At 39.6% G+C, this 15000-nt stretch overlaps 1 protein-coding gene and 1 pseudogene across 2 annotated transcripts in view; both read right to left on the bottom strand.

The window, feature by feature from the left end:
• Positions 1-6595, bottom strand: part of LOC137974935 (monocarboxylate transporter 10-like) — a 15537-nt gene extending 8942 nt beyond the window's left edge. Inside the window, exons 1-2 of one of the 2 annotated variants that reach the window (XR_011117514.1) lie at positions 6313-6446; positions 572-646 (exon numbers count right to left, since the gene is read on the bottom strand). Coding sequence is in view for 1 of the 2 variants with exons in the window: in XM_068821951.1 (XP_068678052.1) it covers positions 6313-6493 (181 nt within the window). In the remaining variant the exon portion in view is untranslated. Of the gene's footprint in view, positions 1-571; positions 647-6312 lie in introns of both variants that reach the window. The other variant, XM_068821951.1, reaches the window with a different exon arrangement.
• Positions 6596-9106: 2511 nt separating this feature from the next.
• Positions 9107-11416, bottom strand: LOC138009645 (monocarboxylate transporter 2-like; annotated as a pseudogene).
• Between the last annotated feature and the right edge of the window lie 3584 nt (positions 11417-15000).

The following is a 15000-nucleotide window of genomic DNA, read 5'->3' as shown; positions in this document are numbered from 1 at the left end:
GAATAAATAAATAAACAAATAAATAAATAACAGCAGTTTTTCACAATAATGGTACCTATACTAGAAGACGTTTAAGTCCACCAAAACAAGGAAACATTGCATAAAACCGAAGTTAAATGTGATTGAACAAACACTTCACGGACGAATTAGTCTTGGGTCTCTGCGTCGTCTCAGATAATTTTGAAACGAACTAAAATGGCTTACTCAAAGGTGAAGAAGAGTCTTCACTCAACCACATTTACACTGCTAAGTATCTTTTCTCAATTAGAGATGATAAGTATAAAAATCTGGGAGGCACCTCTGTCTTGGCACTCGAGATGTTCTCTTCCCGTTTGCCGTCCTCTAAAACTCGCGTCCTTAAGCTCCTTAATAGTTATAGTGGTCGTACTTGTGACCAGACCCCAGCCGTTCAAGGGCCAGATAACTTCAATCTTTGCACTTAAACATTAATTTTGCTTGCGTAACTGTGAATATGCGAATTCTAAGCACATCTAAGTAAAGGCGTGTTCGAATACCTATGCCAATGTTTAACGCGAAGTACATTTTACACTCTGGATATATAGCAACTTACCTTCTGGATAAAGTTATTTAGCCTTTCAACAACTGGGGCCAGACTTTTAAATGTGTTTCGGACGTCTTAGATATCCTGTGGTATAAATACGGATGCTGTGTCCATAGCACTTTGATTTATACATTCCTAAAGTGCTACTATCATAAAAAATCACTTTGAAAGTATGTTTGCTTAACAGCTGAATAGCAAAATACTGTTGTTTACTTTGAGTGTAAGTTCTGGATTACGCGGTCCGCCATTACTCGCCTTAAACATCAGAGGGCTGGATTTAGGAAGAAGTGACGTCTTTTACTCATTGGTTCAAAATTTCTGTTTGTAAATGCAGCTTATTATGTATACTAAACATGAGTCTGAAAGCCCGAAACTTCTGTGGCTGCATATTAATTCTGGCGCGTTAATACGCATTGGATTCTTAAACTGGTGAGTCTTTGAAGTCACAGCTCTCTCAAGATTTTAAAGTTAGTAATGATGGACCATTAAATAGGAAAATTCCCAGTTAAAATAAGCAGGTGTCGTTTTCAAATCAAGGCTTAAAACTTGGGCCACTTAGTGTTTAGTTAACATAGTTTTAAAATTAAGAAAAAGGGAGAATTGATTTTGCCTCATAGTAGCAGTTATCTACCTTCATGAAAGAATGGACCAAATCGGCTAATTCAATGTTGTACCCAATTCAAATCTTCCGAGGTTAAGATTCTTTGTGTATTGTAAATGTAAATGATATGGAAATACCTGGAACAAAACGTTTTATTTCCACAGGGTTTGAATTGGGTACAACATTGAGTTAGCCGATTAGGTCTTTTGTTGTAAAAACAATAAAGGCTATCCAGTTCGTGTGTTTTCCCCAAAACTGTTGTGGTCACCAAGTTGGAACAGGAGGTAATTTAGTCACTATGGAGTGGAACAGGAGGTTATTCAACCTCGTTCCCAGGGTCTCTCCTCTCTGCCTCCCAACGACAAAGTAGGCATAGAAGAGAGACCCTGGGAACGAGCTTGGGGGTTATTAACGAAATGTATGATTCACACTGCAACCAGGTTGACTATTAGTTTGATAAAAGACTCAAAGGAACTGGGACGGCATTGATGTGTCAAGCTCCCAAACAACGGCGTTGATGGTACCGGTTGGTGGTGATAATTCTAGAATTACCTCTCGGAATTGTGCAGTTAGTTAGGCAAGCATGCTCTGACAAAGCAGTTTTTCTTGTTGCAAAGAAAAACCGACTTTCGATGCTCTTTCAAAGGTGTACCAAACTAACGTTTGGTCTTTCCGTTGTGCTCATCGCAGTATCCTACACGCGTTACGTGCCTTTGTCCATCCTGTTCTCATGTTGTCTACAATAAAAAATCGACAGTACGGCGTCGTAACCTTCTGTAGCTATTTCATGATCATAATCATGTCACGGGATCATGAGTAACTGCAAAATCCCCAGCCACTATTGCGTTGTTTTTGCGACATTCTTTGGCACGTCCTATAACAATACTTAACAATTACAAGTTCGCCAAAGGCGAGGTCAATAATTGTTTTAGTATGATTACATAGGAGATTCTTTGAAATATATGCATTTTCTTTAAAGGAAACTTATTGCCCAGAGGAAATAAATGTATTTATGCTAAGTGTGACATGTTTAGTTAGTTATTTCCCATGTTGCAGTTTGGACATTTCTGTCATCCGGGATTTTCTGAAGATCATTCACCATTTGTGCAAGCTAGGCGGAGGCTGATTCATCAGAGTCAAATCAAAGTTCCCTCCCCACCCTCCCTATTTTTACTTTCTTGTGGATGTCGTGTGTTTTCTCACCTTTGCTGGCATCATGTCTTCTATATTTGGGTATTTCCCAGGTTACCATACTGATTTTCAATAAACGGCCTAGCCCATCAGGGCTTGGACGAAATATCCCAAACAAATGTGGTATTAATGATGAAATGGTATATGAAATGAATCATATATGAACTGCGGATATGAAATCAAGTGAAGCTATGATCTTCGCAGTTATGAGAGCAATTTTTGCAATTGCGTAGAGAAGCCTGAAAAATTCAGGACTTCAACGGGGTTTGAACCCGTGACCTCGCGATTCCGGTGCGACGCTCTAACCAACTGAGCTATAAAGCCACTGACGTTGGGAGCTGGTCATTTGTGGGTTCTAATGGTCCCGTGAGGAATGAATCAATGATGAAATGGTATATGAAATGAATCATATATGAACTGCGGATATGAAATCAAGTGAAGCTATGATCTTCGCAGTTATGAGAGCAATTTTTGCAATTGCGTAGAGAAGCCTGAAAAATTCAGGACTTCAACGGGGTTTGAACCCGTGACCTCGCGATTCCGGTGCGACGCTCTAACCAACTGAGCTATAAAGCCACTGACGTTGGGAACTGGTCATTTGTGGGTTCTAATGGTCCCGTGAGGAATGAATCAATGATGAAATGGTATATGAAATGAATCATATATGAACTGCGGATATGAAATCAAGTGAAGCTATGATCTTCGCAGTTATGAGAGCAATTTTGCAATTGCGTAGAGAAGCCTGAAAAATTCAGGACTTCAACTTCATATATGATTCATTTCATATACCATTTCATCATTGATTCATTCCTCACGGGACCATTAGAACCCACAAATGACCAGCTCCCAACGTCAGTGGCTTTATAGCTCAGTTGGTTAGAGCGTCGCACCGGAATCGCGAGGTCACGGGTTCAAACCCCGTTGAAGTCCTGAATTTTTCAGGCTTCTCTACGCAATTGCAAAAATTGCTCTCATAACTGCGAAGATCATAGCTTCACTTGATTTCATATCCGCAGTTCATATATGATTCATTTCATATACCATTTCATCATTGATTCATTCCTCACGGGACCATTAGAACCCACAAATGACCAGCTCCCAACGTCAGTGGCTTTATAGCTCAGTTGGTTAGAGCGTCGCACCGGAATCGCGAGGTCACGGGTTCAAACCCCGTTGAAGTCCTGAATTTTTCAGGCTTCTCTACGCAATTGCAAAAATTGCTCTCATAACTGCGAAGATCATAGCTTCACTTGATTTCATATCCGCAGTTCATATATGATTCATTTCATATACCATTTCATCATTGATTCATTCCTCACGGGACCATTAGAACCCACAAATGACCAGCTCCCAACGTCAGTGGCTTTATAGCTCAGTTGGTTAGAGCGTCGCACCGGAATCGCGAGGTCACGGGTTCAAACCCCGTTGAAGTCCTGAATTTTTCAGGCTTCTCTACGCAATTGCAAAAATTGCTCTCATAACTGCGAAGATCATAGCTTCACTTGAAATGTGGTATTATTAGTGTCCCAGCAAACGGAGCTCGCCCAGAGCAATGCCTTGCCAACAATATAGGTCAGACTGTATGGAGCATGGAGCATGAAGCATAAAACAATTAATTTATTTGTCTGTCAATGGCCATTTTGAAAAAAATCGCTTAGGTGATCATCGCATAATAATCACCTCAAGTGCAACCAATCAGCGCAGAGAATTTTCAATAATCCGGCCTATGTAATTGTGGAGTGTTTTCACTCACGTGATCAGTAACCTTGTTTTTTCACTGAAACAAAAGGAAACATTTGCATGAAAATAGAGCTCAATTCCCGGAAGATTAGATGGGTTCACCAACATGGCTGACGTGACGTCACACCGTTCATATGCAAACAAGTGGCCGTGTATTCTGCAGTTTTTTTTTTCTCAAAATTCTCTTGGTAGGTTCTGTAGCCCCTTGAATGTACGGGATGACCGCAAAAAGCAGCAAACGACTTCTCGTCAGGTCCCGGCGATGTGTTACAAGAAGTAGTGACTGGCTTTGTGCAGTTTCGCAAGAAACTCTTACGTAGCCATTGTTAGTGCGTGTAGGTTTTGGTCAAAATTGCCTTGGTTCTCCTTCTGGACAAAATATCTTTTGCTTATTTTAAAGACCTTTAAAAATGATAAAGAATGGTGTCTTCTATTTTGGAATATCTTCTCTGATTTCCGACATATTCAAGTTTTTGTTAATAAATTGATGACATAACAAAGTGTACACGTGCTTATAATAAATCCCAAAATTGAAAATATCTCCGAAAATATTGAATAGGTGTTGTTAAAACTTGCCACGAAATACCTCGGATTTTGAACTGATAAGTACAGGCAGATGGTCAGACTTGAAACGCGTGTGCTGCCCATAATGCTTTACATCTCTGTATAAGCTTAACGGGAGTAAACGGAACATGTCTTATTACGACATTAAACGACAAAATCAATCCTGCGTTAAATAGACCCAGCAGCAAAAATGGTTGCCATTGCAACAACATAGAGGGTATTGTTTTGCGCCTTACTTGATGTAGATTACTCTTGACGAGTTTGAACGAAACCCATCTAATATTTTTGGAGATATTCTCAATTTGTGATTCATTACAGCATTTGCAATGGTTTTGCATTTGACGTCATCGATTTTTTAACGAAGACTTGAAGGAAAGAAGGTATTCCAAAATAGAAAACACCATTCTTCATCATTTTGAAAGGTCTTTAAACGAGAAAAAGATATTTTTCTCTTCATAGGCACTTTAAATCGAGAAAAGAAAAGCATCTGTTAGTTTTACGTTTAAGGCTGCTCCACTGACACCTACTTGCATCTTATTAATTAAAACGAAAAGGACTCTAATAACTAATAATGGCAAGTCCCCTTTCCATATTTTTAACAAATTCTTGCAAGCATATAAAAGGCCTCTCAGTGCGAAACTTTGGATCATCCCTGATGAGGACAAAAAACAGGAGTGTCGAAACCTGCATTGGGTCCTTTGAATTTCAACTTTGAAGCTAAATTCTAAATTCTCTAAAGCAGAGAAACATGAACTGACTATGCCTAAGGGTGTTAATTAATATTATTGCAAAATAAGAACAATGAGTTTGCATTTCAATAAGGAGAACAGCGCACTGGACAATTGCTGCATATTTATTCATGGCGCAGACTTCGAGTCAGCAATTCTGTGATTCAGATCAAGCCAATATTCCGTGTTCGGCAGAATCTCTTCGGCTTGGAGTTTACGTGAACTAGTATGACACAACCATGAGTGCATTCTGTTTGATTTGTTCGTTTCGTCTCGGACTAAAAGTACGACGTGACGATTCAGCACATAAATTAAGAAGAAGCGCAAGAGAAGGAAACGTTTCCCCATCAATACAGTTGAAGCCGTCATTTTGAACTCGGGTATTTCGAATTCCCCGCTCAACTAACGTTCATTTTCCTTGGTTTTACCCCCTTTTTGAGTCGTTTTACCACGATTAATTCGAACTTGGTTATTCAAAATGCCCCACTTCTTCGAACTATGGACTTGATTCTACCCTTTTATTTCGAAGTTTAAAAGACATTTAACTAACTTCACACGCTGTCTGAACAATTTGCGACAATTTCCTTTGTCTATTGGGCACTGACACTATTCGAATTGTACAATCTGCCAGTCTCGTAAATGAACTGAAGCGTTCTCCAACAAAGATATATGGCGGGAAACACTGCTCTTTTCTTTACACTTCTAGATTTTTTTGCAGATAAAGTTACCATCTTTGTTCTAATTGAAATAATGAAAACGTTGTGGAATTTTTAGTCCATAAGTATAAGGCCTACCAACATCAAGATATATTCGGTGTACTATTGTTCGCTTTCCCTTGCGACCTCGAGATAAAATCACCACGCAATCCAGATCATACCGGGCAAAGGAAGTAAACACATAAAAATTCTCCTCACACGAACACTAACCTGCAGTTTCTTTGGATGCCCCGAAATAGTGCATAAAAACGGGTTGAAAAACTCCAAAACTGAAAAGAAACCCGATGGTTGAAATCCATATTATTGTAGCAGAAGCGCAAACAAGCCATGACCAGCAACTGTCACGTTTGCGAGGAGTACCATTAGAACAAAACAGCTGAGAAATGGCCATTTGTGAAAGGACGATAGGTCAGACAATTTACGGCATTTCACTGGTTATCTGACGAGTATTTTTTCGGTAAGTATTGACACATTCCACTTCTCAGTCGCTGCAGTTCACGTTAATTAATGCACAACGTAACATCAACATTTGAATAAAATCTTTTCTAAAAAGATGCTCAAATATTCAATGAAACAAAAGAAAACATCTACACACTAGCAACGAATGGGGTATTGAGATCTTTACCTTGACCTTTTTTGACTCTTTAAAAGCAACTATACCCTGATGTTTGCTGTTTTTCGTTTGTATTTTTTGGACTGTGTTTTATGGACAGGGGAGTTTAGCTTGTTTGAAGTTTGACATGCAGCAACTTAGCCGCGTAGTCACAGTTTAATTTGCGCTTTTTCGCGTAACAGAGTATCCGCTTAAGTAGCCGTAATTTTTTTCAAATTGTTTTAAAGTGGCCGGGTATTGCACACTTAAGCTATCGATTTAATTCATGGGTTATACGCGGAGGATACGAACTACCCCTAACTGTAACCCTAACCAATTCTGAAGATGGATAAAAAAAAATTATGTATATACGTTTGCGTCGCAGTGTAAAGGAGGGTCAGGATTTACCGAGAAATGCCATACAAAGAACCTTGTTAGCTTTGAGACTTTTCGGGATATTAACTTTATATAGTTTTTTCATTAACGTTGTACCGTTGACCGCCTTTGCATGTATTTCTTCAATCTCACGCCCAAAGTCCTCAGGCTCTTTGGTCAGCGGGTTGTTACCAGAAGAGACTTTGAAATCATCGAAAAAAATCGAGCTTGTTGATTGGCTATTACGTTCCAACTTCAAAAGCGCTGGCCCAGAAACCGTCTCAGATTTTGTAGGAAAATGGTGTCCATTACCCCAGAGTTTCTCCTGGCGACCCGCTAACCAATTACGATTGGCTCTTTAAAAGGAGCCCGAAGACCTGGATTCAAGATTGTTTTTTCTTGAACTAATTGTTGAGGAGCGAACAGCAACATAACCTGGAATGAAGAAAAGATTTGGCGCAGATTCTCGAATTTACCGCTTTTAATTTACCAGAATGCACTGCGCCACGAACAACCCGAATAAATAACGAGGACGTCATGACCCTGGTTGTTTTCGACAGGTGAGTGATGTAGGCGTCCTAAAAAATGTTTTAGACATTTGTTGATGAGTACCGTGACATATGTCCTCTTTCTGGAAACAATTTACACATCTGAAGGATATGTGAATGTTTTGTGAATCTAGAAAGATGTTAAGTTACATCACTGTCTCGCTTTCCTGCAGAAAATTCTGGCATCTGAACTTTGAGTTCAGTATTTCATCGTTTTGCGCAGTTACGTCTCCTTGGTGGAATTCTTCAATCACCAGAAGACCTGTGATGAAATCATCATTAGTAAAACTCGTAGTGTGATTAAAAAACTGCTGTGATTCATGCATTTTAATTGAAAGATTGACTTAAGGTAAGCTTGTCATTCCCTTCAAGCCGTAGCATTATCATGATGGACGCGTCCTCGGTCTTATTCTTCCGACATTTGTTGATGAGTACCAGGTTACAATTTCGCTTCTTTCTGCAGACAGTTTAGACATCTGAAAATGGTTTTTTCAAATAGCGTTTTACCCTCTGTTATGGTTATGGTGTAGGATTTATAGACCACTTGCAGATGTCATCACAAAGGCAGCTCTTTCTTTTCAGATGAACTCACGACCTCCCGCACGATTCCCACACGGTTGTCCAAAGCTCAACAAACTGAGACAACCGGTCAGCGGTTGCTGAATTACGGTTCATTAATTCGGAAGGGCACTTTGTGTCCTTCATATTGCTTAGCACACTTTGGCACTTTTAAATTCTTAATTTGCACTCACGTGATCAGACAGCTATGTTGGTGTACAAAATAAGAGCAAAATGTAGCTCGCGTTTAGCATAATAATAGCGCCAAATTCCCAAAAGACGTTTTCGCTATTGTTCAGTACATCAACAAGGCCGCCAATGACTTCATGTGCAAGCCAAGGATTAAATGATTCTAGCATTTATGAGCACGGTTAGAGGACACTGATTTGCTAACAAACCGATTCATCCGTTTCCCCTAAGCCTTTTCACTTAAAGTGGTACTACGACCAAAAAAAAATTTTGTTTTTCCTTTGTATTTCAAAACTATGTTAACTAAACACTAACTTACCCGAGTTTTAAGTTCTGATTTTAAAAAGACACCTGTTTATTTTAGCTGGAATTTTCTTATTTATTGGTCTGCCATTACTAACTTCAAAATCTTGAGAGAGCTGGGTCGAGGAGAAAATGACGTCAAACACTCACTAGTTTAAGAATGCAATGCGTGTGTACGCGGCCTAATTGATATGCAGCACGGGAGTTTCGGGCTTTCAGACTTTTCAACCCGTGTTTTTGCATATATAATAAATTGCGTTTTCACGCTGAAATTTTAAGCTAGTGAGTAAATGAAGTAATTTTCTCTAGATCCAACCCTCTGAGGTCCAATCGGCCAGTTTTGAACGTGAGTAATGGCGGATGATGAAATCCAAAACTTACACTCAAAATAAACAGCCTTTGGATAAAACTCAAAGCTCAAAATTTTGCCAGTTAGGTGTTAAGCGAACACGCTTTCAAAATCAGAAGAAAAAAAGGAAATGATTTTTTGATCATAGTACCACTTTAACAGGTGAATCAGAGGGACAAAATGGCCAAACTCCACCACGCATACACAACAGATGAAAACGATCACCGGAGGTTCTTTCCATACCGTGAAATCAAGTACTGATTTTATTTTCGTGATAATATTTTCATCTTTTATATCTTCACTGGAATCTCTTTTCATTAGGTTGCCTTTGTCTTCATCTGTCTCCAAGTTGGGGTCAAAGGTTACTGAAAGTGAGCACGTGAAAAGGGCAACTCCGGCCATTATGCGCCAGGTCGCCTGCCAACCTGTCACCGTTCTAAGGGCCTCTAGTGTGGGACTTAAAATGAGTACACCACCCCCATGCCAGGGCATGGGGGTGGTGTACTCAAAGGAAAGCACACCGGTGGCTAAAGACTGTCGCTTCTTAAAGTGCCCCTGTGATAAAAAAAACCACTTCCTTTTTTCCTTCAGATTTTGAAAGTGTGTTTGCTTAACACCTGACTAGCAAAATTTTGAGCTTTGATTTTTATCCAAAGGCCGTTTACTTTGAGTGTAAGTTTTGGATTTCACGGTCCGCCATTACTCACGTTCAAAACTGACCGAATGGACCTCAGACGGTTGGATCCAGGGAAAAGTGACGTCAGAGGCTCGCTAGCTTAAAATTTCAGCGTGTGAACCCAGCTTATTATATATGCAAAGCGTGAGTTTAAAAGACTGAAATCCCAAAACCCCCGTGCTGCATATTAATTCTGCGGCGCACACACGTATTGCATTTTTAAACTAGTGAGCCTTTGACGTCATTTTCTCCTCGATCCAGCTCTCTCAAGAACATAATTTTAGTAATGGCGGACCATTAAATAAGAAAATTACAGTTAAAATAAAGAGGTGTCTTTTTGAAATCAAGGCTTAAAACGTGGGTCACTTAGTGTTTTGTTAACATAGTTTTGAAATCCAAAGAAAAATATGAATTGATTTTTTGGTCACAGGGGCACTTTAAAGTACTGGCTCAATAATACCAGACCCACGGAAAATGTGCAACTGCAACCCACAGCAAAGAGAAAACTGTAAGTGAAGAAGAGAACAAAAATGTTCTTGACAAATGAACTAGCTATCAAGCCCAGGGCACAGAATACTCCTCCGATCACAGTCGTGATGCGACGCCAAATCGAGAGATGAGAGCAGTAGAAAAATGGCCAGTGAAGAAGATCAATGCTATGGCAACGGAACCAAGGCATGCTATAATCAGACAAATAGAAACAATCTTCATGGCGGTCTTTCTTAAACAAGATTCGCTAATAAAATAGCGGTACTCTAGGAACAGGTCTTAAAACTGTCAGAATATGAACGTTACGTCAATTAAGAAATCCAGTGTTAAGATATAAGTTTCAATTGTGTTTACGCCGGTGTCTAGAGAAATTCTTCCGCAAAGAACTTGATAGAGTACGAGTTAGCATTCTTTTAATTGTTGGCAAATTAGCCCTTGTTTGCCTCGTTCAAGGTTAAATGTTCTTTTGAATTTTAAGTTTGAGAACGAGGCAAAAAGGGCCAATTTGCAAGCAAACAAACGAACACTAAAATGGCGGCCATTTTGGAATAAGGTATATCAAGAGAAAATGAGGGGACAGAGAGGGAGGCTCCCGATTCAGCCCTTGGGATATGTCATGTCCACGAAAGTTATTTTTAGACGAGCGGAAGTCTTCCGAGACGTCCGCATGCAGGCTTACCTCGGTCCGATGTTTGAAAGAAATAAATATTCATCAGCCTTCCACGTGCGCCGTCATTTTCTCTTTTCACTAAGAACATGAGAGCGAGGCAAGACTGCATGCGGACGTCTCGGAAGACAGTCTTCCGCTAGAACAAAGACTTCCACTCGTCTAAAAATAACTTTCGTGGACATAACATATCCCGGCCAACGCCCTGAGCCTCCCTCTCTGTCCCCTCATTTTCTCTTGGGTATATGAGGCTTTTTGACAGCACAGTGTTGTTAGTGCTAGTCTCCGATGTAGTTGACAAAATTGGATCTAAACTGACGAGAGTGTTGGAAATCGGTACCAAGCTATGGCAAATTAAGCTCTTCACATAACATCCACTAATGTACCTAACTGCAGTTTCTCTGGATGACTTGAAATAATCCATAAACACTGGCAGGAAAATTCCAAAGCTGAAAAGAAACCCGAGCGAAATCCAAGTCATCGTAGCACAAGCTCAGACCAGCCATGACCACAGACTGTCACGTTTACGAGGAGGACCGGCGGAGCAAAACAACTGAGAAATGGCCATAAATTTCACGCTGACTTCTGTTGAATTCTTTAGATCTTAAAGTTTGGACGCTTTGGTGCGGATGGGTTTTGTGTTAAACTAATAATAATAATAATAATAATAATAATAATAATAATAACAATAATAATAATAATAATAATAATAATAATAATAATAATAATATAATTCATTTCTATAGCGCTATTAATACTAATTATAGATACTTGGGTTTGTTTTGGAGTGGTGAATCACGAGTGAAAACTACTCGTGCTTATCACTCGTGATTCGAAACACAGAGCGGGCAATGAAACTGTCCATCAACAATTCAAATTCAGAAAACAAAAAACGAATATATGGAAATCGAAATAATTGTTCCGAATTCATGGGTAAAAATGAATAGAATTTTAAAATTTGTTCTGATTGGAGGGGAATATATATCAAACTAAATTTCCTTTCGAATGACTTGCAAAACTCGATCGAAGTCCACTTTTGCTTTTTTTAAAAACGATTTGCGAAACTTATTATGCTAGAGTCATAACGTGTCTAAAAATTTGTATTACCGTACTGGTGAGCCATAACGTGATTTAAAATAAATGCGAAAGGACAACGACGATATATTGCCTTAGGCCCTGTTTACAAGGAAAGATGGTAACGGGTTACCCTAGCACTCACACATTTCTTCTTTTTTTTTTATCGACGTGTTTACAAGGCATCTAGGGTTACCCTAGCTGCCTTGCAAACGCTCTGCTAGGGACAACTCGCCTACCCGGGACAACTTTTTAGCGGTTTCCGTTATGTTTGCGATGCTGGCGGTTACCAAGTTTACAAAATTGTCCCGGGTGGTAGGGTAACCCTACCTGTGAAATTTTGTTTGTAAACCCGGCCCGCGCTGTCTTTGACCCTCCTGCAAGGGTTACCCTACCTGCTTGTAAGCAGGGTCTTAATAAACTAGGCACCGTCCTTAAACCATCGAATAAGATGTACCTCTTTAAACAGGCTACGGAGAAAAATGAATAAGTAAAATTCTGTTGGGATAAATTGCATAAGTGAATATGAAAGCTATGTTGCTGAAAAGATTCAAGGACTGGAAACTCTTTCGCCAATTTCACTTGCTGATATTTTTTCTTTCCGAAAGCAGTACTTTACATGTTGTCATGTAAAAACCTCTCTTAATCCAAAGGTATCCATCACGTGATAGTCCAGGTAACATTTCAATGCCAAAAGATCCGAGTGCGTTTTCGTTGCTTATGATTCGTAAATATTAAGTGCCAACTATATCCCGAACAAAGATAAGTGTCATAGAATATTCGAGTGGCACCCACTCTCTCTGTTCACTTTGAGGAGCGATTTTTCCAGCCCAAGTTCAGTTTGATAAACAAGCTTTGCTAGTAAATAATCAACGTTACGTAGTTTTCGAAGCTGTATAATGATTTTCTGCATGGGCTGTCCTCGGTGTTAAAACCTGTAAGATTATTTCATTGTTTCTTTAGCTGTTGTTAGCCAGGGTTAAATCTTATCATAATATTTGGAAGTATAATGTCTTTTATAGCATCGATCAAGAAAGCACTGGACTCCATCGTTTGATCTGAAGCAGAAACTCCGTCAACAGTAAGGCCATAGTGAGTAGCGTTTGGGAGTACCGTGGCTACAAATACCTGACCTATTTCCATATGACGACAACTGATATCTCTTTCTTAATTTCCTGAAACATATAGCATTTATTCGCCTTTACCAGAAATAACTTGTTTTTTTAAACATCGAAACTGCACTTCCAGTCACTTTGAAAAGTAAAAAGTGACACCTAATTAAGATAAGCTGTTGCATTGCGCATGCGGGATATTCTTGACTGGCTAAGAAAAAAGTCATGCGCGAGTTTCAAAATCGACCTTCAACCAATACTCCTACATTTTAAATAAATTCAATCTTTTAGTTATTTGATTATAAATAAATTGCAATATATTTCTTAAAAACATTATAAACCATTAAAAAGCCAGAAACGTTGATTATGGGCGGATCCAGGATTTTCTTTGGATGGTGTGCACCACTAAGGAATGGCGTAGCTGACTGGTGACAAAAAGAAAGGCTCAGGTCATCTCGGGGGGAGGGGGCGGAGTGCACACCTTCTGCACCCTCCCCGTAGATCCGCCCCTGTTGACGACGTCTCGACGTTATCTTATCGTCATTATCAAGTCAATCAAAACGTTTAAAATAACTACTTACACAAGCTAAACAAAACGTTTCGCAAGTATAGAGTCCGCTTGCACGTTCAAATGAGGTTTGAGTTTTTTGATGAAAAGCAATTCAAAAAGTAAACAATTAAACCTACTCTGACATTTCCTCGGATTTTTTGTATTTATACGCAGAAAGGGTAGTTTCTAAAGAAACTGTGGTGCTGCGTCGGTGGGGAAGTAGTATACAAAAATTTGGTTTTATTAACGGAGTTGATAATGTAAATTGGCCACCGTACAGAGATTCTAAAAGCTGGCGTTTCGAGCGTTAGCCCTTCGTCAGAGCGAATCGAGGGATTATGGGTTACGTGTAGTTTTTATAGTAGAGTAGGAGCTACGCTATTGGTGGTAACATGGCAACGTGAAAAATAGGAATATATTAGTTAAATGAAAAGCGTTCGTTAATACCGTGAGGATTAAGGGTACCGATTTGAAAGATGAATTTTTGTTCCAGATTCTTGCGGCTTTCCGTCGTACCTAGATGTAGGGAAAGGCCGCAGATAGCCATGTGTTTTTTGGAGTGGTTAGGCAGATTAAAATGGCGAGCGACTGGCTTGGATGCATCCTTGTCATTCTTCTCAACATCGCGAAGGTGTTCGCGGAATCGGTCACCTAGTCGTCTACCTGTCTCACCAATGTATAATTTATTGCATAACGTGCAGGTTATGCAATAAATGACATTTGCGGAGGTACATGTGAAACGATCGGTGATCTTAACAGATCGCTTAGGTCCCGATATCTTGCTAGTGTTAACAATGAAAAGACAAGTTTTGCATCGTGAGCGCGCGCATTTGAAAGTGCCGGGTTGCTCGTTAGTTTTGAGCGCGCTTCTAACTAAAAAGTTGCCTACGTTTTGAATGAAATAAGTGGAGGTTGCGAAAAGATTCTACCAGTCTCGGGATCATTTTGGAGTAATTTAAAATTACTAAGAATGATGCTTTTGACTGCGTGATTATGAGGATGGAAAGTGAGGGTGAATGGAATTCTGTCATTCTTATCTTTTTGTGACGTTTGTAGTGATGACTGTCGATCAAATTGTTGGGCGCGATGATGGCCCGCTTTGACCACAGAGACAGGATAGCCACGTTTTTCGAAGAAATGGCACATCTCCTCTGATTTGCTGGAAAAATCGGAGTCATCACTACATAGACGTCGAAGTCTAAGAAATTGAGAATAAGGGATGGAGGTCTTGACATGTGATGGATGTGACGATGAATACAACAAATAACTGTGTGAATCAGTAGGTTTGTAGTGCACACTAGTACATAGCACGTTGCCTCTAATAGAAACTTTGATATCTAGAAAAGCCAATGAAGTTTCCGAAATTTCCCAGGTATATTTAAGAGCCGGATGAAAAGAGTTGACGGAGGTTATAAA

The sequence above is a fragment of the Montipora foliosa genome, chromosome 1 (genome assembly GCF_036669935.1).
Source record: "Montipora foliosa isolate CH-2021 chromosome 1, ASM3666993v2, whole genome shotgun sequence".
NCBI classification, from domain to species: domain Eukaryota; kingdom Metazoa; phylum Cnidaria; class Anthozoa; order Scleractinia; family Acroporidae; genus Montipora; species Montipora foliosa.
The sequence above is the reverse complement of the archived record's forward strand: the minus strand, read 5'-3'. Positions and strand labels throughout refer to the sequence as shown.